Source organism: Carcharodon carcharias, chromosome 4 (assembly GCF_017639515.1).
Source record: "Carcharodon carcharias isolate sCarCar2 chromosome 4, sCarCar2.pri, whole genome shotgun sequence".
In the NCBI taxonomy this organism is placed as follows: domain Eukaryota; kingdom Metazoa; phylum Chordata; class Chondrichthyes; order Lamniformes; family Lamnidae; genus Carcharodon; species Carcharodon carcharias.
The window spans coordinates 13,571,328-13,597,585 of record NC_054470.1 but is presented as its reverse complement, the minus strand read 5'-3'; the positions used below and the strand labels follow the sequence as shown (position 1 = coordinate 13,597,585).

Below are 26,258 nucleotides of genomic sequence, written 5' to 3'. Positions count from 1 at the left end.
TTGGTGTTCAACATGGAGGAATATGGATTCATCAGCTGAAGTTGTTTTGGTGGTGGTGGTGGTGGTGGTGGTGGGGGGGGGGGGGGGGGGGGGGGGGGGGGGGGGGGGGGGGGTGGCTAGTGGGGGGCCAGTGGCGCAGTAAGTGGCAATCAACAGGAGGTTTTCTTGCCCATGGTTATCTGAAAATCTAGTGGGATTCTAGGTTTTAACACAGTGCTATAGAATATAAAAGATAAGTCTACATAAAACCTTATAAGGCCTCACTTAAAGTACTGGGGTGCACTAGGGAAGTTCATGCAAGACTAAGGGGACATTATTGGGATTGAGTGGGTAGTTTTTGGGAAGAGATGGGGATGGTGAATGGAGTGAGGTGGTGATGGAAAAGGATGCTAGCAAGGGCAAAGGGCAGTAGGGAAGTGAATGGGTAGGGGATGGAAAGGTGGTAGGGATGGGGAGCATGGCTGATTGGAGGAGGGAATGGAAAGACAGCTGGTGATGACTGAAATTTCTCTGTAACTGTCACCCCAAATACACACTGGAATCATTCCAGGACATAGAACAGATGAGGAGAAAAGTAGTAAAAGAGGGTGAACCAAAAAGAGTGAAGAACATAAGAGCAGGAGTTAGGCATACAGCACCTTAAGCTTGCTCCGCCATTTAATAAGATCATGGCAGATCTTTGATCTTAATTAAAATGGTGTCATTGTGCATCACAACGTCCTACCTCCGTTCCTGACCCTACTAATTTTCACAAGGGCTGGAAAGTGGTCTCACCCACATTATTAATTAGGTGCATTTAGGTAATTAAGCAGCTCCTTATGAACTTGTCTTCTAAGATCTGAAAATTTTTGTGTGGGTGGGCAGCCATTGGAAGCTGTGTAAAGGCAAACAGCTCCAGCCTGTTGGGAACAGGACCGGCAGTGTGGGAAAAGTTTTATGCGAAAAGTGGATATTTTGAAGAAAATCTATTCCACAGCAATGAAATTAATGAAATTTTAATAACATTAACATTTCCCTATCCTATCCCAGGTTCCAGCTCTCTATCTGCCCTGGCTAATTCAAAAATTCAGATGCTTTCTTTTTTAAAACCATGTACGGATTGCATCCACAGCAATGGCTGCCGGGTCAGGTCAGAATGTGGCCTGCTTCCTTGGTGTCCTGCCTTCATTCCTACCAATCCCCTACCGTTGGCCACTTATTGGCTAACATTCTCAATCCCTCACCAAATAACCCTGCGGCTCTGCCAAACTTGGAAACTATGTCCACTTCCTATTGGGGATGGGTTCGCAACCTAGAGTCGAACCCGCTTCCCAAATTCAGCCTCCTCAGACAAAATCTGGCCCCCCATATCTTTTGATTACCTTAGTGTCCAGAAATCTATCCATTGAATATATTCAATGATCGACCATTCACAGGCCTGGGGGTAGAGAATTCCAAAGATTCAGAACTCTCCGAGCGAAGAAATTCTTCTTCATCTCAGTCTTAAGTGATCTACCTTTTATCCTGAGGATACACCCCCTATTTCTGGACTCTAGCTAGGGGAAACAACCTCTCAGCATCTATCCTGTGAAGCACCTTCAGGATTTTGTACGTTTCAATGAGATTACCTTTCATTCTTCTAAATTCCAGTCAGTTAAGGCCCAATCTGTTCAACTTTTCCTCATAAGACAACCCTCTCATACCAGGAATCAATCTCGTGAAGCTTCACTGCACCGTCAAGATAAGTATGTCCTTCCTTTGATATGGGGACCAAAACTGTGCACAGTACTCCAGGCGTGGCTATCACCAAAGTCCTGCAGAACAGTAGTAAGACTCCTTTACTCCTGGATTTGGGTGCCCTTGCATTAAAAGGCCAAAGTGCCATTTGCCTTCCTAATTGTTTGCTGCACCTTCATGTACTTGCATCATTTTTTGCGTTCCTTGTACAAGTCCTTCTTGAACATTGACACTGAGAAGTCTTTTACCATTTAAAAAATTCTGTTTTTCCATTCTTCCTAACAAAGTGAATAATTCCACATTTCCCCATGTTATACTCAATCTGTCACTTTATTGTCCACTCAGTTAACCTGTCTATAACCTTTTTCAGACTCTCTCTGTCCTCCTCACAGCTTACTGTCCCACCTAGTTTTTGTATCATCAGCAAACCTCGATACATCGCGCTTGGTACCTCCACCTAAGCTATTAATATACATTGTAAATAGCTGATGCCCCAACACTGATCCTACAGCACCCTACTGGTTACAGCCTGCCAACCTGAAAATGATCTTTATCCCTGCTCTCTGCTTTCTGTCCATTAACTAATCCTCTATCCATGCTAATATATTACCCCCAATTCCATGAGCCCTTATCTTGAGTAATTATTTTCAAGAATACAAGAATAATTCCCAGAATAAAGAACTGCAGCTATGAGGATAGATTAGAGAGATTGGGACTCTTTTCCTTGGAGAAAAGGAGGCGGAGAGGGCACTTGATAGAGGTATTCAAGTTCCTGAGGCATAGGGACAGTGTAAATAGTGAGAAACTGTTCATTCTCAAGAGAGCATCAAGAGCCAGAGGGCATATATTCAAAATACTTGGCAAAAGGAATAAATGTGATGTGAGGAATTTTTTTTTTCACCCAGAGGACGATTAGAGTTTGGAGCAGACTTCCAGAAAGGGTGGTGGAGGCAGGATCAATTGAGGTATTCAAAATGGAATTGGATTGCTACCTGAAAAGAGAGAATGTGCAAGATTAAGGGGATAAAGCAGGGGAGTGGGACTAGGTGGAATGCTCTTTCAGAGAGTCAGTGCAGACTTGATGGGCTGAATAATTTCCTTCTGCACAGTAAAGGAAGTGTGTGTGATGAGGCACCTTACTGAAATTTTGGAAATCCAGATATACTACATCCACTGGTTACCATCAAAAGACCTCAAATAAATTTGTCAGATACAATTTTCCCATCATAAAACCATGTCAACTTTGTTTAATTGTATTACCTCCTTAATAATAGATTCCTGCATTTTCCCAATGACTGATGTCAGGCTAACCTATTCTCTCACTCCCACCTTTCTTGAAAAGGATGCGTTACATTTGCAACCTCCCATCCACTGTGACCGTTCTAGAATCTCAGGAACTTTTGAAGGTCAGCATAAATACATTCACTGAGACTGCAGCCACCTCTTAGGACCCCAGCTAGAGGCCAGAAGTCTCAATGGTTCACCATGCTGGAATGTGGGTGGAAGCTCACACTCTGATTGAAAGGATCAAATTTGTGAGGTGTTAAAATGAAGTTGGAAGACTCACCAAGCTTGCACAAGAAAGAGAATCTCCAGTGATATTCTCACTGTACAGGACAGCTCTGGCGTGAAAAGCTACTAGGTTGAAAAAGGAAAAGAACAGAAGTAACCCCTCGGGAGCCAGGAATCACTATGGACAGATTTCAGAAGAATTGAGTGTCTACTTAAAGGACAGTGTAACTGAAGTCTCTCATCTCCAGAACCATTCTTGAAAATCTTTTCTGCCCCTCTCCAATGCCTTCAAATCTTTCCTAGGGTGTAGTGCCCAGAATTGGACACAATACTTCAGTTCAGGCTGCCGGGCCTCTGGGTTATCAATAGATTAGATTTTTGATCAACAAGAGAGTCAAGGGTTATGGGGCTGGGAGGGGTGGGGTGGTAGGTGCAGGCAAGCAGGAAAGTGGAGTTAGAGCTGAGTAATAGGAAACAGAGAGTAATGGTAAATGGATATTTTTTGGGCTGGGGAAGGTTTGTCGCTGAGTGCCCCAGGGGTCGGTATTGGGACCCTTGCATTTCCTGATATATATTAATGATCTAGATCTTGGTATGCAGGGGACAATTTCAAAGTTTGTGGATGATACGGAACTTAGAAGCATTGTAATCTGTAAGGAGGATGGTGCAGGACTTCAAAAGAACATAGACAAGTTGATGGAGTGGGCAGATGGCTAGCAGATGAAGTTCAATGTGGAGAAGTGTGAGGTGATGAGTTTTGGTAGGAAGAACATGCAGGGACAACATAAAATAAGGGGTACAATTCTTAAAGGGTGCAGGACTAGAGGGACTTGGGTGCTTATGTACATAGATAATTGAAGGTGACAGGATAGGTGGAGAGAGCAGTTAATAAAGTATACAACATCCAGGGCTTTATTAATAGGGGCAGAGAGTACAAGAACAAGGAGGTTATACTGAGCTTATATAAGACACTAGTTAGACCTCAGCTGGAGTATTATGTACAGTTCTGGGCACCACACTATAGGAAGGATGTGAACGCATTGTAGACAGTGCAGAAGACGTTTACAAGAATAGTTCCAGGGATGAGAAACTTCAGTTATGAAGATAGATTGGAGAAGCTGGGACTGTTCTCTTTGGAGAGGAGAAGGCCAAGAGGAGATTTGATAGAGGTGTACAAAATCATGAGGGGGCTGGATAGAGTAGACAGGCAGAAGCTGTTTCCGCCCATAAAGGGATCGAGAATGAGAGGGCACAGATTTAAAGTGATTTGCAAAAGCAGCAAATGTGATGTGGGAAAAAAACGTTTTCCACACAGCGAGTGGTTCGTGTCTGGAATGCACTGCCTGGAAGTGTGGTAGAGGCAGGTTCAACTGAGGTATTCAAAAGGGCAATAAATGACTATTTCAATTGAAACAATGTGCAAGGGTACGGGGAAAAGGCAGGATAATGGCACTAAGTCATAATGCACATTTAGATAGCTGGTGCGGACACAATGGGCCAAATGGCCTCCTTCTGCAGCATAACAATTTTGTGATTCTAAGGGCCACAATCAAATCAGACATGAACTTATTAAATGGAAGAGCAAGCTTGAGGGGCCAAATGGCTTACCCCTGCTCCTATTTCTTATGTTGCTGTTACTACAGTTTCCAATGTACCAATGTCTCTGTTGCCTCATTCAAGTGATTGTTTTTAGTGTGTCAGCCACATCATTTAGTAGCAATCAAAAGTTGAAAACTGGCCGTGTTTCCTTCTCTAATGCATATCAAAAACTTCAATTGTACTCACTCTAATGTCCAAGGTAAGATTACCTAGTCAGCAGACCATAAATGTTCTCAATCTGTATGACTCTAACATTCCATGTGCCCTGTTTAATTATTGAATCATCAGCATAATTTTATCTGGAGCTCTGACTTTTGTTTTATCATTTCTAGTGAAGTTTAATTATTTCTAATGCTAGCTGATTTCTTGTGAGGTAACATATGGGAGAGTCAAGTCCAAGCTGAGGCTTTAGATGAATTAGAGTAAGGAGCAGAAATAAGAGGGCACAAGGCGTTTTAAAATATGCATTCTTCCCATATTTTGAGGTGTCCACATTTAGAATGGAAATTGCCTGTGTAAACTTGCCACTCTAATTGTAACCTAACGTTTGTGGTGGTGTGGTTAGGGAGGGTGTAGTTACAGCGTGACAGTTTTATATAAGCAATTTATTTTATAACTGTGGACTTAAGCTATAATGAAAATGTTGACAGAAATTGCATGCAAAAATAAGATTTTTGTTATAACTAGTCAATCTACCGTGGCTTTGCACTTGGCGTAAGTGAGGCCACAGCCATTCTTACATGTATTTGTGGCTTCAGAAGAGAATTGAATAAGTATCTGAAGAGAAAAAATTTACAGGGCTACAGGGAAAAGGCTGGGTAGTAGGATTAGCTCGGTTGCTCACACAGAGAGCCAGCATGGGCATGACTGCGGAACAGCCTCGTTCTGTGCTGTAACCATTCTGTGATACTATGAATAATGCTCCAGAGACACAAGTTTAAATCCCACCATGGTAGTGAATAGATTTTAAATTCAATCAATTAATACATCTGGAATAAAAAACTAGTATCAGTAATGATGACCATGAAACTAACTGGATTGTTATTAAAATCCATCTGGCTCACTGATATCTTTAAAGGAAGGAAATCTATCGTCCTTACCCAGATTTTCCTACATGTCACTACAGACCCACAGCAATGTGCTTGATCTATAACTGAGGTTTCATAGCATCAGGTCAAACATGGGCAAGGAAAACTCCTGCTGATTATCACCTATTGCTCTCCTTCAGCTGATGAATCAGTACTCTTCCATGCTGAACATTAGTTGGAAGAAGCACCGAGGGTAGCAAGGACATAGAACATACTCTGGGTGGAGGACTTCAGTATCCATCACCAAGAGTGGGTCAGTAGCACCATTACTGACCGAGCCCCAAAGGGCATATCTGCCAGGCTTGGCCTGCGGCAGATGGTAAAGGAACCAACAAGAGATAATAAACTGCTTGACCTCACTCTCACTAATTTACCTGCTGCAGGTGCATCTGCCACAGTATTGGCAGGTATTATGATCCCAGCTGCAGTTACTACTGGACTGGTCAGATTCCAGAGTGGAACAGCTCTTAATTTTTTTTTAGAAATATGGAGGGCTGCTACTGAACACAGTCACAGGAGTCTGATGAAATTTTAATAGAAGAATAAAACATTTAGTAAACAAGAAAAGATGAACTATGTGATGGTATGTGTATGTTTTTATATTTCTGTATTTATGTATATATTCTATGTAGGTAAGGGTAAGCCGTGTCTGTGAGTCCAGGGTTAGTCAAAAGTGAGGTTGTTGGCGTCAGATTGTCTGTAGAAAGTACGGCATGAAAAATGTTATCTTCTTGAATTTGTAATGAGGCCTATTGGGGGGCTTTTAACTCAAGTTTTTTTTGTTCATTCATGGGATGTGGGTGTTGCTGGCTAGGCCAGCATTTATTGCCCAACTCTAATTGCCCTTGAGAAGGTGGTGGTGTGCTGCCTTCTTGAACCACTGCAGTCCATGTGGTGCAGGTACACCACTGTGCTGATAGGGAGGGAGCTCCAGGATTTTGACCCAGCGACAGTGAAGGAATGGTGATATATTTCTAAGTCAGGATGGTGAGTGGCTTGGAGGGGAACTTCCAGGTGGTGAAGTTCCATGTGCTTGCTGCTTTTGTCCTTCTAGATGATAGTAGTCGTGGGTTTGGAAGGTGCTATCTAAGGTGCCTTGGCGAGTTCCTGCAGTGGATCTTGTAGGCGGTATGCACTGCTGCCACTGTGGTGGTGGAAGTAGTGAATGGCACCCCATCCACAAACAATCAAGCAGGCTGCTTTGTCCTAGATGGTGTCAAGTTTCTTGGGTGTTGTTGGAGTTGCACATCCAGGCAAGTGGAGAGTATGCCATCACACTCCTGATGTGTGCTTTCTAGATGGTGGACAGACTTTGGGGAGTCAAGAGCAAGGTGTTCACTACAGGACTCTGAGCCTCTGACCTGCTCTTGGAGCCGTAGTATTTATATGTCTAGTCCAGTTCAGTTTCTGGTCAATGGTAGTCCCCAGCATGTTGATAGTGGGGGATTCAGCAATGGTAATGCTATTGAATGTCAGGGGGCAATGGTTAGATTCTCTCTTGTTGGAGATGGCCATTGCCTGGCACTCGTGTTGCATGGATATTACTTGCCACTTGCCAGCCCAAGCCTGGACATTGTCCAGGTCTTGCTGCATTTGGGCACGGACTGCTTCTGTATCTGAGTCGTTGCAAGTGGTGCTGAACATTGTACAACCATCAGCAAGTGTCCCCACTTCTTAACTTATGATGGAAGGAAGGTCATTGATGAAGCAGCTGAAGATGGTTGGGCCGTGGACACTACCCTGGGGAACTCCCGCAATGATGTCATGGAACTGAGATGATTGACCTCCAACAACTAAAGCCATCTTCCTTTGTGCTAGGTATGACTCCAATGGCAGAGAGTTTTCTCCCTGATTCCCATTGACTCCAGCGTAAACAGAGTAACAGTGTAGATTTGATTTTAGCATTTGGGGTTAAGTGTTGAAATTGATTTATAGCTATTGCATTTCAAAGGAATCTCAGAGGTGAAAGAGAATTTGCATTTTACGGGAGATTTGTGCGTAAACAGCAGCAGGCTGTTTTATTGACTCAAAATACAGAGGAAAGAGGAACATGAAAGGCTTTAATATTTGGGAACCTGAGTTTCCAAAGGGACATTTGAAGACAATGGAGAACCAAGAAGATGGGGGTGAAAAGGGTATTTATGAAAACAGGCTTTCAGCTATATTGAGTTGTTGTGGGGAAGTCCCGCTGAAGGCCAATTCCTGTGTGTTTGGAGTGTGCTGGAAAATCTGTGAAAGTCTTTTACTTGAAGAAAAGCAACTCAAGTTTTGGGCCAAGAGAATATTTGTCTTCAGAAACAGCTTGTTTCAAATCTCACTGGAAAAACCACATCAGTGTGGAGTTACATACATTAGAAATAGGAGCAGAAGTAGGCCATTCGGTCCCTTAAGCCTGCCCTGCCATTCATGCAGATCGTGGCTGATCTGTTTGTGTTTCAAATTCCACATTCCCATTTACTCCTGATAACCTTATTCCCTTGCTTAACAAGAATCTACCTACCTCTGCCTTAAAAATATTCAACGACCCGCCTCCACCGCCTTCAAAGGCAGAGAGTTCCAAAGTCGCACAACCCTCAGGATTCTCCTCATCTCTGTCCTAAAAAGGCAACCCCTAATTTTAAAACAGCGCCCCCTAGTTCTGGACTCACTGGCGAGAGGAACCATCCTTTGCATGTCCGCCTTGTCAAGACCTTTCAGGATCTTATATACTTCAATCAAGTCACCCCTCACTTTTCTAAACATCAGCAGAAACAAGCCCCGTCTATCTAAACTTCTCATAAGACAACCTGCTTATTCCAGGTATCAATCTAGTAAACCTCCTCTGAACCGCCTCCAAGGCACTGCATCCTTCCTTAAACAAAGAGGCCAAAAGTGCACACAATATACGAGATGTCATCTCATCAGTGCCCTGTATAACTGAAGCATAACACCCTCACTTTTACTTTCAATTCCTTTTGCAATAAAGGATAGCATCCCATTAGCCTTCTTAATTACTTGTTGTACCTGTGTATTAACTCTGTATCTCTTGCACTAGAACACCTAGATCCCACTGCAGCTCAGAATTCTGCAGCTGTTCTCCATTTAGGTAATGCTTTGCTTTTTTATTCTTCCTGCCAAAATGAACAACTTCACAGTTTCCTACATTATATTTCATCTGCCAGATTTTTGCCCACTTACTGAACCTATCTATATCCATCTGCAACCTCCTTATGTCCTCTTCACAACATACTTTCCTATCTTTGTGTTATCTGCAAATATAGCTATCATGCCTTCACTCCACTCATTTAAGTCATTGATATAAATTGTAAAAAATTGAGGCCCCAGCACAGACCCCCTGCGGGGCACCACTCGTCACATCCTGCTAATCAGAAAAAGACCCATGTATTGCATGTTCTCTGTTTTCTGCCAGCCAGCCAATCTTCTAACCATGATAATACATTACCCCCTACACATGAGCTTTTATTTTCCGCAATAACCTTCGATGTGGCACCTTATCAAATGCATTCTGGAAATCCAAGTACAGCATGTCTACAGGCTCCCCTTTATCCACAGCACATGTTACTCCTTTAAGGAACTCCAATAAATTGGTTAAACATGGTTTTCCTTTCACAAAACCATGCTGACTTTTTCCGATCACCTTGAGTTCCTGTAAGTGTCCAGCAATAGCCTCCTTAATGATCAATTCTAACACCTTCTCCATGGCAGAAGTCAAGTTCAATGGCTTAGAGTTTCATGTTTTCTGCCTCCCCCCCTTCTTGAGTAGAGGGGTTATATTTGCTACTTTCCAGAATCTAGGAAATTTTGGAAAAATAACACCAAAACATCTACTACCTCATTAGCCACCTCTTTTAAGACCCTAGGATGAAGTCCATCAGGGCCCATGGACTTGTCAGCCCGCAGATCCATCAATTTGCTCAGTTTGTTCTGGGAAGTCATGGTTCATACTTCTTTTCAAAACTGAAAGCAACTTAGCGGGTTAGGTAATATTTCCCAGATTTTCTGGTTACGAATCTATAAGGGCTGTTGCTAAAAAGATAGTTTTATTGTGTACCTTTGAGAAAGCATTTTGGGGGTTGGTCATGCAAGATTTTTCTAACTGTGTATCTTTTATCTTGTGTGTGTTTAAATTTTATCTTCTCTATCTTTTAATAAGCACTTTAATTCTTCAAATTTTAAAAGTTATCACTGGAGTCCTGTGCATTTGAGTTTAGTAGCTTTCCCTCTTCATATCTACAATACAAAAAAAGGATTATGATAAGATGAGACGGATTTCAACCTGAGATTTGGCTTGTTCAGCATTACCATCAGCTGCAATCGTAACAACTATATTATGCTCCTCCTTCACCCCAACTATACCACCACACTCCAAATCCAAGCTTCTATGGATTTCTCATCAACCCTCCAGATGCTTGTCAAACCATGGGCCAACCAGTCTTACTGAAATCCTGTATTTCTCATAAGGGCTTCTGATCTCCACGTTTGAAGAACTCACCTTGGAATTCTCTTCCAAATGACACTCCTGCTCTGATGTCTTCAACAAGGATCCACCTCCAGGGTTTCACTCTCTCTTTTCAATGTTCCTTTCCCATGAATCTCTACATGCATTCAAGCTGCACCTCCCAACGCACCCTCTCAGGTATTTGTCTAGGCCAAACAGGACACCACTGCTCCAAAGACCCATAGCAAGGAGTCACAGATCTTTGGTTGTCTCCTCAGATCTGCTGGCTTCGCTCAAGCCCACTTTGTTCCAAGGCTGCTCCCTGCAGCTCTCCAATTCGGAACCTTTTCCTCTGCTCCTTATTTTTACCTTCACTTAACAGGACTTGTTTCAGATTCCTGTCCTTGTTCCTTGACTTAACTGTCTTCCTAGGGCCTCCTTCTGCCCCACTCCCTAGTTTTTGAGATTTTCTTTGGGACCTGCTTCCTGCAGCTCCCATTCTACCTCTTCTGGCACACTCTGGAGAATGGCGTGTTATTCTGGGTCACCTCTTTTCACACTGTTACACTTTTTTCTTCTTCTTTCCCTTCTGCGCAGGCACAGTTTCCATCTAAAAATATATTTTTAAAAAACAAACTGCACACGTGCACAGGGCTATTTAGCAGCCTGTAACCAAGAAAATGCATTCTCCATCCGGCACATGCGTAGAGAGTGCCAGGGCCTGATCGGTGTTTTAAAAGGTAAGTTTTTCTTCCTTTTTTTCCCCTTTTTCCTTTGGGTTTGTCACAGAGGAGTGATCACCATACAATCTTTGTGGAGACGAATTCCCTTCTTCACACTGAGGATACCTCCATCATGTTGTGGGGCACTGCCATTGTGCTAAATGGGATAGGTTCAGAACAGATGTAACAGCTGAAAGCTGGGCACCCATGAAACACTGTAGACCATCTGCAGCAGATTCGTATTCAACCATAATCTATAACCTCATGGCCTGGCATATTTCTCATTCTATCATTATCATCAAGCCAGGGGATCAATCCTGCTTCAATGAGGAACTTAGGAGAACATGCCAGGAATGAAATGTCAACTTGACGAAGCTACAACACATGGTTATATACACACTAACAACAGACAGAGCTAAGTGATCCCACACCAACAGACCAGATCAAAGCTCTGCACTCCTGTTCACATTCAGTCATGAACTAACTGGAGGAGGCTCCATTGACATCCCAGTCCTCAATGATGGGGGACCCAGCATGTCAATGCAAAAGAAAAAACTGAAGCATTTACAAACATCTTCAGCCAGATGTGCCAAATGGATGATTAATCAGGGCCTCCTCCTGAGGTCCCTAGTAGTCCAGCATCACAGATGTCAGTTTTAAGACAATTCAATTCATGCCATGTGATTTTTTTTATTTAAAATTTGTTTTTGGGATGTAAGCGCCACCGGAAAGGCCAACATTTATTGTCCATCCCTAATTGCCCTCAAGAAGGCGGTGGTGAGTCACCATTTGAACCAATGCAGATAGGCGGTATAGGTACATCCACAGTGCTTTTAGGGAGGGAGTACCAGGATTTTGACCCAGCAACAGTGAATGAGCATTAATATTGTTCCAAGTCAAAATGGTGCTTGACTTAGAAGGGAATTGTAGGTAGTGGTGTTCCTGTGTACCTGCTGCATTTGTCCTTCTATGTGGTAGAGGTCACAGGTTTGGAAGCTGTTATCAAAGGTGTCTTGGTGAGTTGTTGCAGTGCATCATGTAGATGATACACACTAGTGCCAATGTATGCCAGTGGTGAAGGGAGTGAACATTTAAAGTGATGGATGGGTTACTGATCAAATGGGCTGCTTTGTCCTGGATGATGTCAAGCTTCTTGAGTGTTGTTGGAGCTGTACTCATCCAGGCAAGTCGAGTGTATTCCATCACACTCTTGACTTGAGCCCTTGTAGATGGTGGTCTGGTTGCAGCTGGGATGTTATCAGGGCTAATAGTCTTTGCTGTATTGAGTGCATTCAATTATTTCTTGATATCATGTCAGAAGTAGGGATTTTGCTGATGATTTCACATTGCTCAGTACTATTATCAGCGAGTCAGCTACTGAAGCTCCTTTACCCACATACACAAAGACTTGGAGAACATTCAGGTTTGGGCTAAGTGGCAAGTAACATTCGCGCCACATAATTGCCACGTGGTGACCATCCCCAAAAAGAGAGATTCTAACTATCGCCCCTTGACATTCAGCAGCATTACCTTATCCCCCACCAATCCTCGGGGTTACCATTGACCAGAAACTGAACTGGACTAGCCATATAAATACTATGGCTACAAAAGCAGGTCAGAGGCTTGGAATTTTGTGGTAAGTAACTTACCTCCTACGTCACCAAAGCCTATCTGCCAACTACAAGGCAGAAGTCGGGAGTGTGTTAGAATACTCTCCACTTGCCTGGATGAGTACAGCTCCAACAACACTCAAGAAGCTCACAACCATCCAGGACAAATTAAAAAAAAAGATTCAATTCAGAGATCGTAGCAAGAAAAATGCTCTGAAAATTAGGAAATAACTAGAGAAGTGGGAGTCCAATGCAAACTTTTCTCTAAGTAGATAATAAGTTCAATGAACAAGCGACAATGGTGGTGCCCAGATCCTGGGAATAAAAAAGATGTATAAAATAGTACACTAACATCAGGATGAGCATCTGCAGCAATAATCCAAGGAAATGGATTACAAACTGCAGATGTCTGAATGGCATTTTCCTGTATATATTCAACCGCTAGTTATTATAATCACCTAGCAAAACCAAGAAACATCTGCAATTTTAAAATAAATGTAAAATTATTTCTACTATTAATTGTCACCAAAATTGGGTTGAATCTTATTGTAATAAAAAAATGTACACAGGCATATCTTGGTTTGGTATACAAGCAATATTTTTGGTGTTTGTCGAACACATGCGTGTTCGATACGTGATTAAGTTTAAGCCAAGTTTGGATTCCTTAGGGATTTTTGTGGTGGATTGGCCCAATGCTCCTGCCAATAGTCTCCTTGGATCATTGTACTTCTAAGAAAAAAGTCGACGCAAAGAACTGAAGATGTTGTAGTTAGAATTCACCAGTCAAAATCAGTTAACTGCTTCAGCTTTTTAAAAAATCTATAAATGATGGGAAGACTTAAATTAAATACACTTATGAAAAAAAGAGACTGAAGTTTAAGTATTCAGTCATGTTTGAGAGTAACAAAAGTTAAGAAATGATCCATCATTACTATGGCAAACTATGATACTAGAAAAGTTTGATATGTGACATGAACCCTAATGTTGAGGGGACAGGACTCAAAACCACAAGCCTTTCAAACAAATAAATAAGAAGTGGTGACTGTTAAACAATGTGCAACTGATCAAAATAAGCCACCAAGTTGAGAATTTACAAAATACTGCGGATGCTGGAAATCTGAAATAAAAACAGAAAATGCTGGAAATATTCAGCAGGCTGATAACATTTGTGGAGAGAAGCAAAATTAATGTTTCAGGTCTGTGACCTTTTATCAGAACTTTGTGTTGAGCATTTAAGTCAGGGAGAGGGTGTGATTCTTATAATGATCATCTGGGTAGCCAAAATTGCAGGGTAGATTTATGGTTAGGGTAACTTTAGAGTTGTTTACCATTACTGAAATGGCAATATTCCAATTTTCCTTTATCATAAGTGGAAGCTGTGCTAACCATATGGCTTTTATTTAAAAAGCATTAACCCATTAACCAATACTGTTATTATCATTTGTTACTTTACAGTGATGACCTATCATAATACTCTATTTTACATGGGAATGCTCACACAGCAGCGTTTAATTGCACAGGTAACTTCATAGCGATTAACAATGAAAGTCCAGCAACAAGCAAATTGACAAAACTAATAATCCGCGTCCTGATTTAGTGATTTTCAGAAATGAATTGAAGGATGGTCTTATCTCTTGGTTCACTTATTGTGTTCCATCCTCTTAAGACAACACAAGCCCTAATTATAGGAACAATTATAGTTATAGCATAGAAACTAAACATCAAAAATTTAACCTTATCGTTGCATTAACAGTTTAACACAGCTAAAAGTTCATTTAGTTGCATGGCTTTAGTTACCTCAATAAATACAATTACCCTGATGGGATTTATCAAATGGAGTGATCACCAAAAACAAAACACTGTGGAAATCTGACTGGTTTATACAATTTAACTAACATTCATATTGAAAGTAGAGTATCTGTATCTAGTACACTGAGAACAAAATCTGCCCCTCTATCAATCTTAGGATTAAATAATAACAAATCGGCCAACACAGGTATCATGGGTAAGTGAAGTTAGGATAAGTTAAGACATATAGACAGTTACATAATGTTTGGCATACATCCAGTTACAAAATGCAAGAGCTAAAAGAAATGAATTCCATCCACAACCTTGAGAAAGCTCAGATAAGGATGAAGCCTTTGCAATAATTATAAGTCTAATTCCATGTTGTGAAAGGAAGTCAGTGTGCCTCAGCTGGCTGAAAAAGGTAACAACAAGAATTATTGTATAAAGGAGAGGGAGAGGATTAGTTAGCTGGCACTTTGAGAAAAGAGCATTTGAATTGGGCGTTGGATTCTAACTCAGGCGAGGCGCTTTGAGTTGTGAGTATGCAATGTTAGAAAACTGATTATTTAACGAAGGATATGCAGCGCTGAATTGTAACCTATGAATTTAATGTTTAGTTAGATTCAGGTGCACTTTAGAGGTAATAAAATTATACATTGAGCCAAGTTTCTTGAGTTTTGTTTTAATCAAATGACACGCCATTAGTTGCAGTCAACAGAATATAAAATAAACGTTAGAGTTCAAAGACATTGAGCGTTGGACAAGTTTGAGCTGATCATAGAAAGTCAGCAGAGATTTGTGAAGGGGAGGTCATGCCCAACTAGTCTAGTTGAATTATTTGAGGAAATCATTTGGTAATGACTACTTGAATGGTAGAACAACTCAAGGGGCTGAATGGCCTACTCCTGTTCTTACAAAAGCATGTATGGCATACATTTGGATCACATGATATTATATATCCACAGCATCTGTGCAACATGTCTACCTGGTTATTTCACTTCTAGCCCATTTCCCTTCTATAATGTATGCAGAAATGGCATCATGGAGTTGTCCAGACATTATACGGATAGCAACCATGAACACCAGATAACTGCTGTACTACCCAGAGAGATTAACATAGGTATAGTAGTATACTTCAATATTTTTGAACTGTATCCAACTAAAGATTGCAAAAGCTATTTCATTTTTTAAAAACCAAGTTGAATTTAAAAGATATTATACGTTACTTAGTAGAGGAAAACCATAAATGGCAGCAGGCCTGCATGTTAAAGTCTACCTCATAGGCTGAACTTTTAGTTACCTGCCCTAATATCTTATCTGGCTCAGTTCAAATTTGTTTGTTAATAGATCGTGTGAAGACACTTGGGATGTTTTACAACAATCAAGGTGTTATTCTAATTATTCTATAATTCTGATCTTTGGTTTATTCTATTGATGCCAGTAAAATCACAAGAGATTGCTTATAATCTTTATTCTACCTTTGAAGGAAATTAACAGTATAAACGTATTGTTGGATAAAGTTACTTCTTATGACTGCATTACTCTGCATTGTTGTCATTGACTGAGAGTTTAACTGCAAAATATTTGAAGTCAAAGGAAGCATTCAATTATATTTAAAATGAGTTTATTTTACATTCTGCTGAGTAATTATGGTTGATAAAGCACAATAGTTGATAAGGACTATGGTAGATAAACAAGATGCTTATTAGTATTTCCTCCCACCTATGGAAATGCAAGTTATTGGCCTTTAAACTCTATATTTCACAATTAATTTTACTGCTCTGGTTTACCTGTTACCAGAAGTGCAGGGAAAAACTTATAATGAAAAGTAAGTTCCTGGTAAGTGAGTGAAAATACCAATGGAATAAACCAAAATTCAGAATTATACATTAATTAGAAATATCATTTTAAAAGAAGCAAAAGGTTTATAATGTCAATTATGTCACTGATGGAAGTGAGTAATACAGCACTTTTCTGGATCTTGCTACAGGTAAAACAGCAGCAAGCAGTTCTGTAATCCTTTTATCATTTTAAGGGTCAGGCAGGATAATGTAGCAAACACTATTTTAGCATTATTTCTTGGCTCAACTGAACAACAGAATTTTTTTTTTATTCGTACAATTCATTTTTTTTTAATGCAGGAAATGTATTTGGCTAATGCATTATTTAGCAAGGCCCGTCACAAACTATGATTGTGGGGATATTATAATTAAATAAAACACAGTGGTGTCAGGTCATGAGATTTAAAATCTTGAAAAGATTGTCAGCGGATGACCAATAATGTTGTTTGTCATTACGGCGATATGTACATGCTTCTCACCGTGTACATGAGTTGAGAGTGAGATTCATTCTATTAAAGCCAAAGATTGCCATCAATGTTCAAAGATAGTGGGGAAAAACCTCCATAATCTACAGTGAATCTACAGTAATTTCATTTTAAGAAAATGGGCAGATTCCATTAGAATAAAATTTATGCTCTGTTAGTTAGGATGCAAGGCAACCAACAATAGCACACTGTATTGACACAGGAATGATATTGACTTTAGCATGTTAGGCCCAATATGCTTCATAATAAGTACAGACCTATTTCAATCAAATATGGGTGAGGGAGAAGAACCTTCATGAAAAAATGCTCAGACATGAAAAATAAAACCATAACCTGCCAGTGATCTCAAGTGTCGTTAGTGCAAGAAGTATAAATACTGTAATAAAGCTATTGTTTCCATATTTCAACTAATATCAAGTTATACATCTTAAGAAATTACTCGTGCATTTTCTGTTGTGTTGCTCACTGTAAGTCAGAAGATACCTCAATCACAAGATTGTTAAACAATGAAATGGAATAAATACAGTTGATCTCTCATTGCTTTGTTTGCAAAGAATTAGAAAAAAATACACTTCTTTTCCTGTAACTATTTGTCTCCCTTTCTTCCTTTGACGATTTCCATTTTTTCCTGTATGCCTCTCATATTTTCATGATGATCTTTAAATTTGTCACTGGCTCTCTCATTTTCCCTTCCTTTATACAAGTATTCCTTTGTACTGACATCCTGTCTATTATATATTTCTGTATTTACTTTTTTCTCTTTATTTAGCCATCATGCACTTTATTTTTTTGCACATTCACTTTTTCAATATCTTCTGTATGTTTTATTTCTCTCATTTCCATCTCACTTGTCAGAAAGATCTGGAATTCCACACAAATTATCTAATCTGAGATTCAGGCTGGGGTATTAGGATTAAGCAGGAGGCTGGGGTTGCAGGTCCAGCTCAATTATTATTTTAACCGTATGCTACGCATATATTTACTTATACCTGCTGCTGAATTCTACTCAGCATCCTGGCCAATAATTCTATCTGAATAAAACAAAATACCTGGTCATTATCACATTGCTGTTTGTGGAAATATGCAGTGGGCAAACTTTGTTACCTCATTTCCTACATGGCAGAAGTAACTACAGGCTGAAAATTTTACATACCTAATCTGCACGGAGTGGATCCATATGAAAGTCATGGGGAACTTGGAATTTGGGACACCTCCATATTGTGTGGAGTTTGTGGGCATGGCAAAACTGAGTGGTTCCCTGCCCAGAGACAACCTGATTGCGAGGCTTGGGCAAGCAGCTGGTCAGTGAAGGCTGCAAGAGCAGTTAAGCTTGGCTTGGTGTTGTCAATAATGGTGGGGTGTTGATTGGGCATAGGCTGAGCAGTCAGATGATGGCGATAGGGGAATCGGAGGCAAGGTGGTGGGGTGGGGAGAAATCAGTGTGTGTGCTGATTGCAAAGGCTCCTCAGGCAGGCATTTGCCCCCTGAATTTTCAGAGACCTTGTCTCAATGAAGCGGCCAGGATGGAATAGATCACGGTAATAAAATTGTGGGGAAGATGGGAGCAATGTAGTAAAATGAGTCACTTTAATTTTGTCACCCTTTTTATATATGCATAACTTGGAAATTTGTAGGCACACACCTGATCACAGGACTTTTTCCAAACTGACGGCTGCATTTATTCAGAAGTCTTACCTTTTTGCAGACTGTTTCAAAATTGAGGTCCCTCTGAAGTGCAGTTCTTGAAACATAATCTGGTTTCAAATCCTATGCAAAAGATAATATACTTTAGTTTACACATCTACATTCCAACAGTGACTAACATCAAAAGTTATTCATTGGCTGTAAAGCGCTTTGAGACATCTGGTGGCTACGAAAAGCACTATATAAATGCAAGCCTTTCTTTTCATTTTTTTCTTTAAAGGTGTGAAGTCTTTATTGCTAAACAATAGATTTTTATACAACTGCTTTGCTACCCATCAACATGCACCTCTGTATTGCAATAAAAATACAAGACTTCCTGAATAAACGCTTGGTCTCCCAGGTCGATACTAAAAGCACATTCAAATTTACCGAGGCGCTTAAAGTGGTTACTTTAATAGGAAGAATACTATGTAACACACACTGTATTTTAGGCATGCCTCTGAATTATACTGCAAATTGATGTTGCCCAGCATGAAGCTAAAAGCAGGTCCTTATCAACATTACAATAATACAAAGAATACTTTTGTTAAGTTAGTTATGCTAACGGAAAGCAAAGTGCCATGACCCAATAGTTTACATTCCAGGATCCTAAAAATGATGACGAAGAAAATTGCAATGGTCATACAAATTATATTTTAGCCCTCGTATTGAGTGTGGATGTGTGCAGAGAACTGGAAAGTGGCCAATGTAGTAACTATTTTTAAAAGACGAGATGGAGCTAACGTGGGTAATTGCATATCAATTAGCTGAACATCTGTGGTAAGGAAAATTTTAGCATTTAATTAAGGATGATGCTACCATGCCTCTGGATAAAAGATAATAAATAGGAGGCAGTAATATGGATTTCAAAATGGATAATCGTGCTTAACAAATTCACAGAATCTTTTGGGGAAATAAAAGATATGGTTGATGGGAGAAATGCAGTGGATGTCGTATTCATGGAGTTTAGGAAATCCTTCATCAAAGTACCACATTGGGCATTACTAAAGAAGATTAAGCAATCTGGAGAAAACAACCTGGTTTAAAACGTGAGAAACAGAATATAAGAATAAAGAGATTTTTAGGAGTGGTTGGGGGTGGATATTGGAATTCCACAGGGTTCAGTTACTTCCCTTCATTCTGTATTTTAACGATATCGATATAGGTCAAGGACTGGCATCAAAAGTCACAGATGGTATCAAAATAGGACGTATAGTTAATTCCTTAGAAGACCATAAGAAACCGCACATTCTTTAAAACTGTGCCATTAAGTTTATATTTCCCCTCCTGATCCCTTCTGCCAAAATGCATCACCTCACACCTCTCTTTATTAAATTCCATCTGTCACTTGTCTGCCCATTTTGCTAGCCTATCTATGTCCTGTTGCAATTGGTATCATTCTCACTGTTTGTCACTCCTCCCAAGTTTGGTGTCATTGGCAAACTTGGAAATTTTACTCTGTATTCCAATATCCAAGTTATTAATATATAGCAGTCGTCCTTGCACTGAACCTTGGGGAACACCACTGTATCATCAGTTGTACAAGTATAATTACTGATTTTTTCAAACCAAAATACGTCATTTTGCAATTACTGACATTGAATTTTCTTCTGCCACTTTAGCCCATTCCACATCTTTTCAAAATCACTTTTCAGCCAAGACCATTCACCCAGGAGGACGGAGATTTGGTCTGAGTTGGCTGCCCTCTACCAGCCATACCCCTTGGAAGCATCCACCTCCATTCCTCCAGTCCTGCCTCTGACTGCAGCCAATGACATATGATACAGAATGAATGGCAGCTCAACACTTTGCTGGGATCTCGATGGTGTGAGACCCATCAGTCAGGAGCTAACTGGCTGCAATGCGGGCTTTACCATAGAGAGGAGAACAGAACTGAGCATGGTCAACATCCAGATGCCTGATAATTATTAGGGTGCCCCTTTAGTCAGCCACTTGTGCTGACCTTGAACTCCATCCCAAGGCGACCCTCCTTCCACTCCGAGGGATCTCACTGACTGACTAATTGCGTGGTTAAGGTCAGTTTGAAAAAATGGGTGTGCGTCACTTTTCAAACTTGCTCCACCACCTTCTACCCTTCCCTGTCACCTACCAACTTACCCCCATCACTACACACCCACCCAACATCACCATTTCTCTCCCCTCTGTCACCCTTCAACACAAACCCCTCCCAACCTCCACCCACACGCTGTTGCCTTGGACCCCATTATGATTCACCTCCAGCTGTCTGTCTTCCCCTCAGGGCTGACACCCGTTACTGACCCCTCTCGTGGAGAGGGGCTTCCAGGAGAACAAGCAGATTCTCCTGGGGTTACGCTCGGACTTGCAAGCCCTCACAGTGCCAGTGGCCACAGCTGGTCTTTGCCAATGTGGGAGGTGGTCTAGGCTTCAAGTTTCCCAGCTCGTTACCCATTCATCGATGGTGAGCAGAGAGCTCCGCCCCTCTCCCAGTGACCGCTTCATCGGGTGAGGCTGTGACGACTGGGGAGATGCCAGCTGTGGACCTGGCAGATTCCTCCCAGGCGGGGCCAGCACAGGCTCCACGGGCCAGACGATGGCTGGTAAGGTCATCGAGGCCAACAGGATAGCAGGAGCAGCAGGCTGTCTCAGATGTCACTCCGTGCGATGGGACAGCACCTAGACGTAGCACCCGAAAACATAAACATAAGGCACCTTAGGCACATCATGGGTTTCTCACTGGTGCTTTTGTGTTGGCCCTAGATTAGGGAATTATTATTTGTTTATGCTTGAAAAACATTTTGGTTTGACTTTGTGTGACCTTATGATGGTGAAAATTAAAACCAGATGTGTTACCATGGCTGAGGGTGGCTCCTTTGTTTTGCATTTGTATGTTTTATATACATATCATGAGTGTTTGAGTGGACATTGAAGTTTATGTCCAAAGCCCTAAATTACAGCTGAAGTGGCAGATTTAGCACTTAAATGCCATGTATGGAAGCACCAGGCAAGGCTGGTCCTCCTGATCTATTTGTGTGGAGCTAGCTGAAGGTTCGTTGGATTAAAGTCTCCTGGGTATCCCTGCCTCCTTGATGTAGTCCCGGGTCAGCGTTTAGCCTCTCACCATTCCCCTGTGCTTCCTCATCCTCAGAATCAGTGCTCATCGTGTGCAGCCGCATCCACTGTGTCAACGTCTTCATCATCCACTGCCTCTCCCCTTTCCAGCGCAAGATTGTAGAGATCGCAGCATGCAACCACTAACACTGAGACATGATCTGGGGGGTAATGGAGTGCACCCCCTGAGCAGTCCAGGCATCAGAAGCACATCTTGAGAAGACCGAGGGCTCTCTCCACCACAGCCTTGTGGTGCCCTGGCTCCTATTGTAGCATTGCTCAGCTTCTGATATTTGACGGCAGAAAGGCGTCATGAGCCACCTTGAGGGGATAGCCCTTGTGACCCAGCAGCCATCCATCAAGCACTGAAGAGCCCCGGCACCCGGGAGTGTCTGAGGATGTAGGCATCGTGGGAGCTGTCTGGGTACCTTGCACAGACTTGTAGAATCTGCATCCTGTGATCACACACTATCTGCACGTTCGTGGAGTGGAAGCCCTTCCTGTTGATGAAGGCACCGGGCTCACCTGCTGGCGCCTTGATGGCCACATGTGTACAGTCTATTGCACCCTGGACACGGGGGAAGCCAGCAATCGCCGCAAAGTCTCTGGCTCGCTGTGTCTGGCTTGCCTGGTCCCAGCGGAAGTGAATGAATGTCAGTGCACGCCTGAACAGAGCGTCTGTAACCTGCTTGACACAAGTGTGGACAGCTGATTGGGAGACATGGCAAAGATCACCCACTCGGACCTGGAAGGAGCCAAACGCATAGAAGTGGAGGGCAACTGTGACCTTCACGCCGCTGGCATGGGGTGTCTGCCAACAGTTAGGAAAGATCACAGGGCCAATCATCTGACAGATGTAGTTGACTGTCTCCCTTGACAGTTGGAGCCTCCTTCGGCACTGCACCTCAGTCATATTGAGGTAGCTGCTTCGCTGCCTGTATACCCTGGCAGCAGGATAGTGGTGTCTTCTGCGGCCCCTTCCACCTTGGACTACATCTTGGCCCTGCGTCCCTTGTGCCTATTCCCCAAAGCACTGATTGTGCGCTCCTGGCCTCCTCCTTATTCTAACTCTCCCTTCCTCCTCAGAGGAGCTGCCTCCAGTGGACATGTCAGAGCCCATACCCAGGCTAAAGGGAGGCATCCGGAAAGCTGCAGGCCCGATAAAGATTCCTGACTGTAGACTGCTGACCAGAAGGTTAAAAGTATACAGAAAGCTGCTAGAATTCATTCTGAACTGCTACAGATCACACAGGCAAGTTTAAAAAACTTTCTGCAATAAGAATACCCACAGGCCAGACTGATAACCCCACTGAGCCCTCTTATCCTGCCCGGATGAGTTTTATTAAAAAGTCTCTTACCTGCCTGCTCATTGCGCCCATGCGCCAAGCCAAAGATCGCACGGGAACCTGAAAATTGGCGTCGATTGACGATTTAAGGGCCTTAACTAGCCTGTTAATTAATGCCGGGCGCGTGTCGAACTTCATCGCGTGCCCGGCCAGCGAAATAGCGTAATGGCGCACGGTGACGTCGGGACACTCGCCCGACGTTACCGCGCGTCACTTTACATGCTGACATGCGGGGGCCTCCCCCCCCAACACGCCAAGCAGAAAATTCTGCCCTAGGTAACCATGGTCTACCTTTTACAAATTCGTGGCCATTAACTCCAATCTTTCCAAGTGCGTGTTGATTTTTGCCCCTGATTATTGTTTCTAAAACTTTACCCACCACTGATGTTAAACTAACTGGCCTGTAGTTGCCAGGACTGTCCTTACACCCTTTCTTAAGGGTGTCACATTTGCCAATCTCCAATCCTCTACAGATCTCTTTGAAAGGGCAAAGTGGAGGGGTCAACCTAGGTGTAGTTGGATGATGGACATTTATTGCCCATGACTAATTGCCTTTGAGGAGATGGTGGTGAGCTGCCATTTGGAACCGCTGCAGTCCATGTGGTTTAGGGAGTGCTGTTAGGGAGTTTCAGGATTTTGACCCAGCGACAGTGAAGGAACGGTGATATATTTCCAAGTCAGGGTTGTGAACGGCTTGGAGGGGAACTTCCAGGTGGTGGGGTTCCCATGAGTCTGCTGCCCTTCCCCTTCTAGATGATAGCAGTCATGAGTTTGGAAGGTGCCTTTGAAGGAGCCTTGATGAGTTCCTGCAGTGGATCTTGTAGATGGTACGCAGTGCATCTTGTAGCTGGAACACACTGCTGTCACGGTGCATTGGTGATGGAGGGACTGAATGTTTGTGGATGGGGTGCCAATCAAATGGGCTGCTTTGTCCTGGATGGTGTCAAGCTTCTCGAGTATTGTTGAGGCTGCACTCATCGATGCAAGTGGAGAGTATGCCATCACACTCCTGACTTGTTCCTTGTGGATGGGCAGGCTTTAGGGATTCAGGTGGTGAGTTATTTGCCACAAGATTCCTAGCCTCTGACCTGCTCTTGCAGCCACAGTATTTATTTGGCTAGCCTAGTTCAGTTTCTGGTCAATGGTAACCCCCAGGATGTTGATAATCGGGGAAATCAGCAATGGTAATGCTTTGAATGTCAAGGGGTGATAGTCAGATTCTCTCTTGTTGGAGATGGTCATTGCCTAGCATTTGGGTGGCATGAATGTTACTTTTCATTTATCAGCCCAAACCTGAATATTGTCCAGGTCTTGCAAGATCTGGACCAGGCGACTTAACCAGCCTGTTCAGTATCTCCTTCCTCTCAATTTTCACTCTATTCATTACCTCGACCAATATTCTTTCAGATATAGGTATATGCAGTTCATATAAATCTTTCCCAAACATTAAAATTAAAACCACAAATGAACCAGCAGCTCCTTCACATTTGGCCCAGATTTTGCTTGATTGAGGCATCTCACAGCATGGGCTGAGGGTTTGTTTTAGAGAGACAGAGGAAAACTAAGAAAAAATTTAAACGATTATAATTTAAAATGCCTCAAAGAACAATTAACACATGTAGGAGTAAGATTCCATAGTTTCAATTATTCTTTTACTAGACCGCCAAGGTTGGGTAGCATTGGAGGAACATTATTCTTAGCATTAAAGGGGTCCTTACACCATGAAAAAGCAGCCCCAACTTTGTTTAGTTCATATTAACTACACAAATCCAACCATTTTGTTGGCAATCATGCGAGGTTAATGGCGAGCTCCTATTTTTGCAAGGCTAACGGCTGAGTTACGGAAATCACCTACCAATTAATGACAATTCTCAACTCATGACATCGCACCTCCTCACCACAAACTGCTGGATTTTTTAATGCACTAATAATGGTTTGTGCTGTGAACTCGTCAATATTTTTTCAGCAAATGCTAGGCCATTAACTTTCTCATCTGATTAGTTTACAATGCATGAGAAAATGTTTCCTGATTTTGGAAAATCACATCATGAGGTAGTAAAAACACGAAAAAGGGAGAGACCTCATCGTGAGTAAGACACAGCCAGAGTGAGTGTAGATATTGGCAATTTGGTGCACAGTGGGAATTCGGTGCAGAGAGGAAGAGGTGCTCTTTGCATTTTTTCTTTGCTATCCAACTTCTTAAATCTTCAGAGAGTGGTCTTGCCCTGCTGCAGCAGTAGAGAGTACAAGGGAAAGGAATGACTGGTAAGTAGTGGGTAAGGTTGGGTAAGTATTTACTACTTTTATCGCTTATAGTTTAAGATCTTTTTGTGGTTTACAGTTTGTATATTCTGTAATAACGAGGATCAGCAAAGAAGGGCCCTAGAGTAATTGATTTAAAAAGTTTAATTTAAAGGGATAAGTCATGGCAGGAGAGATCAAAGCCATGGTGTGCTCCTTGTGCTCCAAGTGGGAAGCCGGGAACATTTCCAGTGCCCAGGACCAGCAGGTGTGCAGGAAGTGTGTCCAGCTGCAGCTCCTGGAAGCTCGGGGTTCAGAGCTGGAACAGTGGCTGGGGACACTGTGGAGCACCAGAGAGTCTGAGAGCATTGTGGATAGCACGTTTAGAGAGGTGGTCACACTGCAGCTGAAGAGACTTGAGGAAGGAAGGGAATGGGTGACTACCAGTCAGTCCAAGAGAAACAGGCAGGTAGTTCAGGAGTCCCCTGGGATCCCGTCGCAAATTGGTTTTCCATTTTGGAGGCTGATGAGGGTACTGATTCCTCCAAGGGGTGCAGTCAGAGCCAAGCTTCTGGCACCACAAGCAGCCTATCTGTACAGGAGGGGAGGAAGGGCAATAGTAATAGGGGATTCTATAGACAGGGGAACAGATAGGTGCTACTGTGGCCGTCAACGCGACTCCAGGATGGTGTGTTGCCTCCCTGGTGCCAGGGTCCGGAATGTCACTGAATGGCTGCAGGACATCCTGAAGGGGGAGGGTGATAAAGCAGAGGTCGTGGTACACGTTGGTACCAATGACATAGAGGGATGAGGTCTTGATCAAAAATTCAGGGAGTTAGGCAGTAGACTAAAAAGCAAGACCTCTCGGGTTGTAATCTCTGGATTACTCCCAGTGCCACATGCTAGCGAGCTCAGAAATAGGAGAATAGCACAGATGAATACGTGGCTTAAGAGTTATTGCAGGAGGGAGGGTTTTAGATTTGGATCACTGGGACCGTTTCTGGGGAAGGTGGGACCTGTACAAGTGGGACGGTCTACATCTGAACCAGAGCGGGACTAACATCCTTGCGGGCGGGTTTGGTAGTGCTGTTGGGAAGAA

At 42.4% G+C, this 26,258-nt stretch overlaps 1 protein-coding gene across 3 annotated transcripts in view; it reads right to left on the bottom strand.

Moving 5' to 3' along the window:
* Positions 1 to 26,258, bottom strand: part of srfbp1 (serum response factor binding protein 1) — a 247,360-nt gene that overhangs the window by 70,908 nt on the left and 150,194 nt on the right. For all 3 annotated transcript variants that reach the window (XM_041185871.1, XM_041185872.1, XM_041185870.1), the window contains one exon: positions 18,495 to 18,566. In XM_041185871.1, the coding sequence (XP_041041805.1) occupies positions 18,495 to 18,566 (72 nt within the window). The remainder of the gene's footprint in view (positions 1 to 18,494; positions 18,567 to 26,258) is intronic.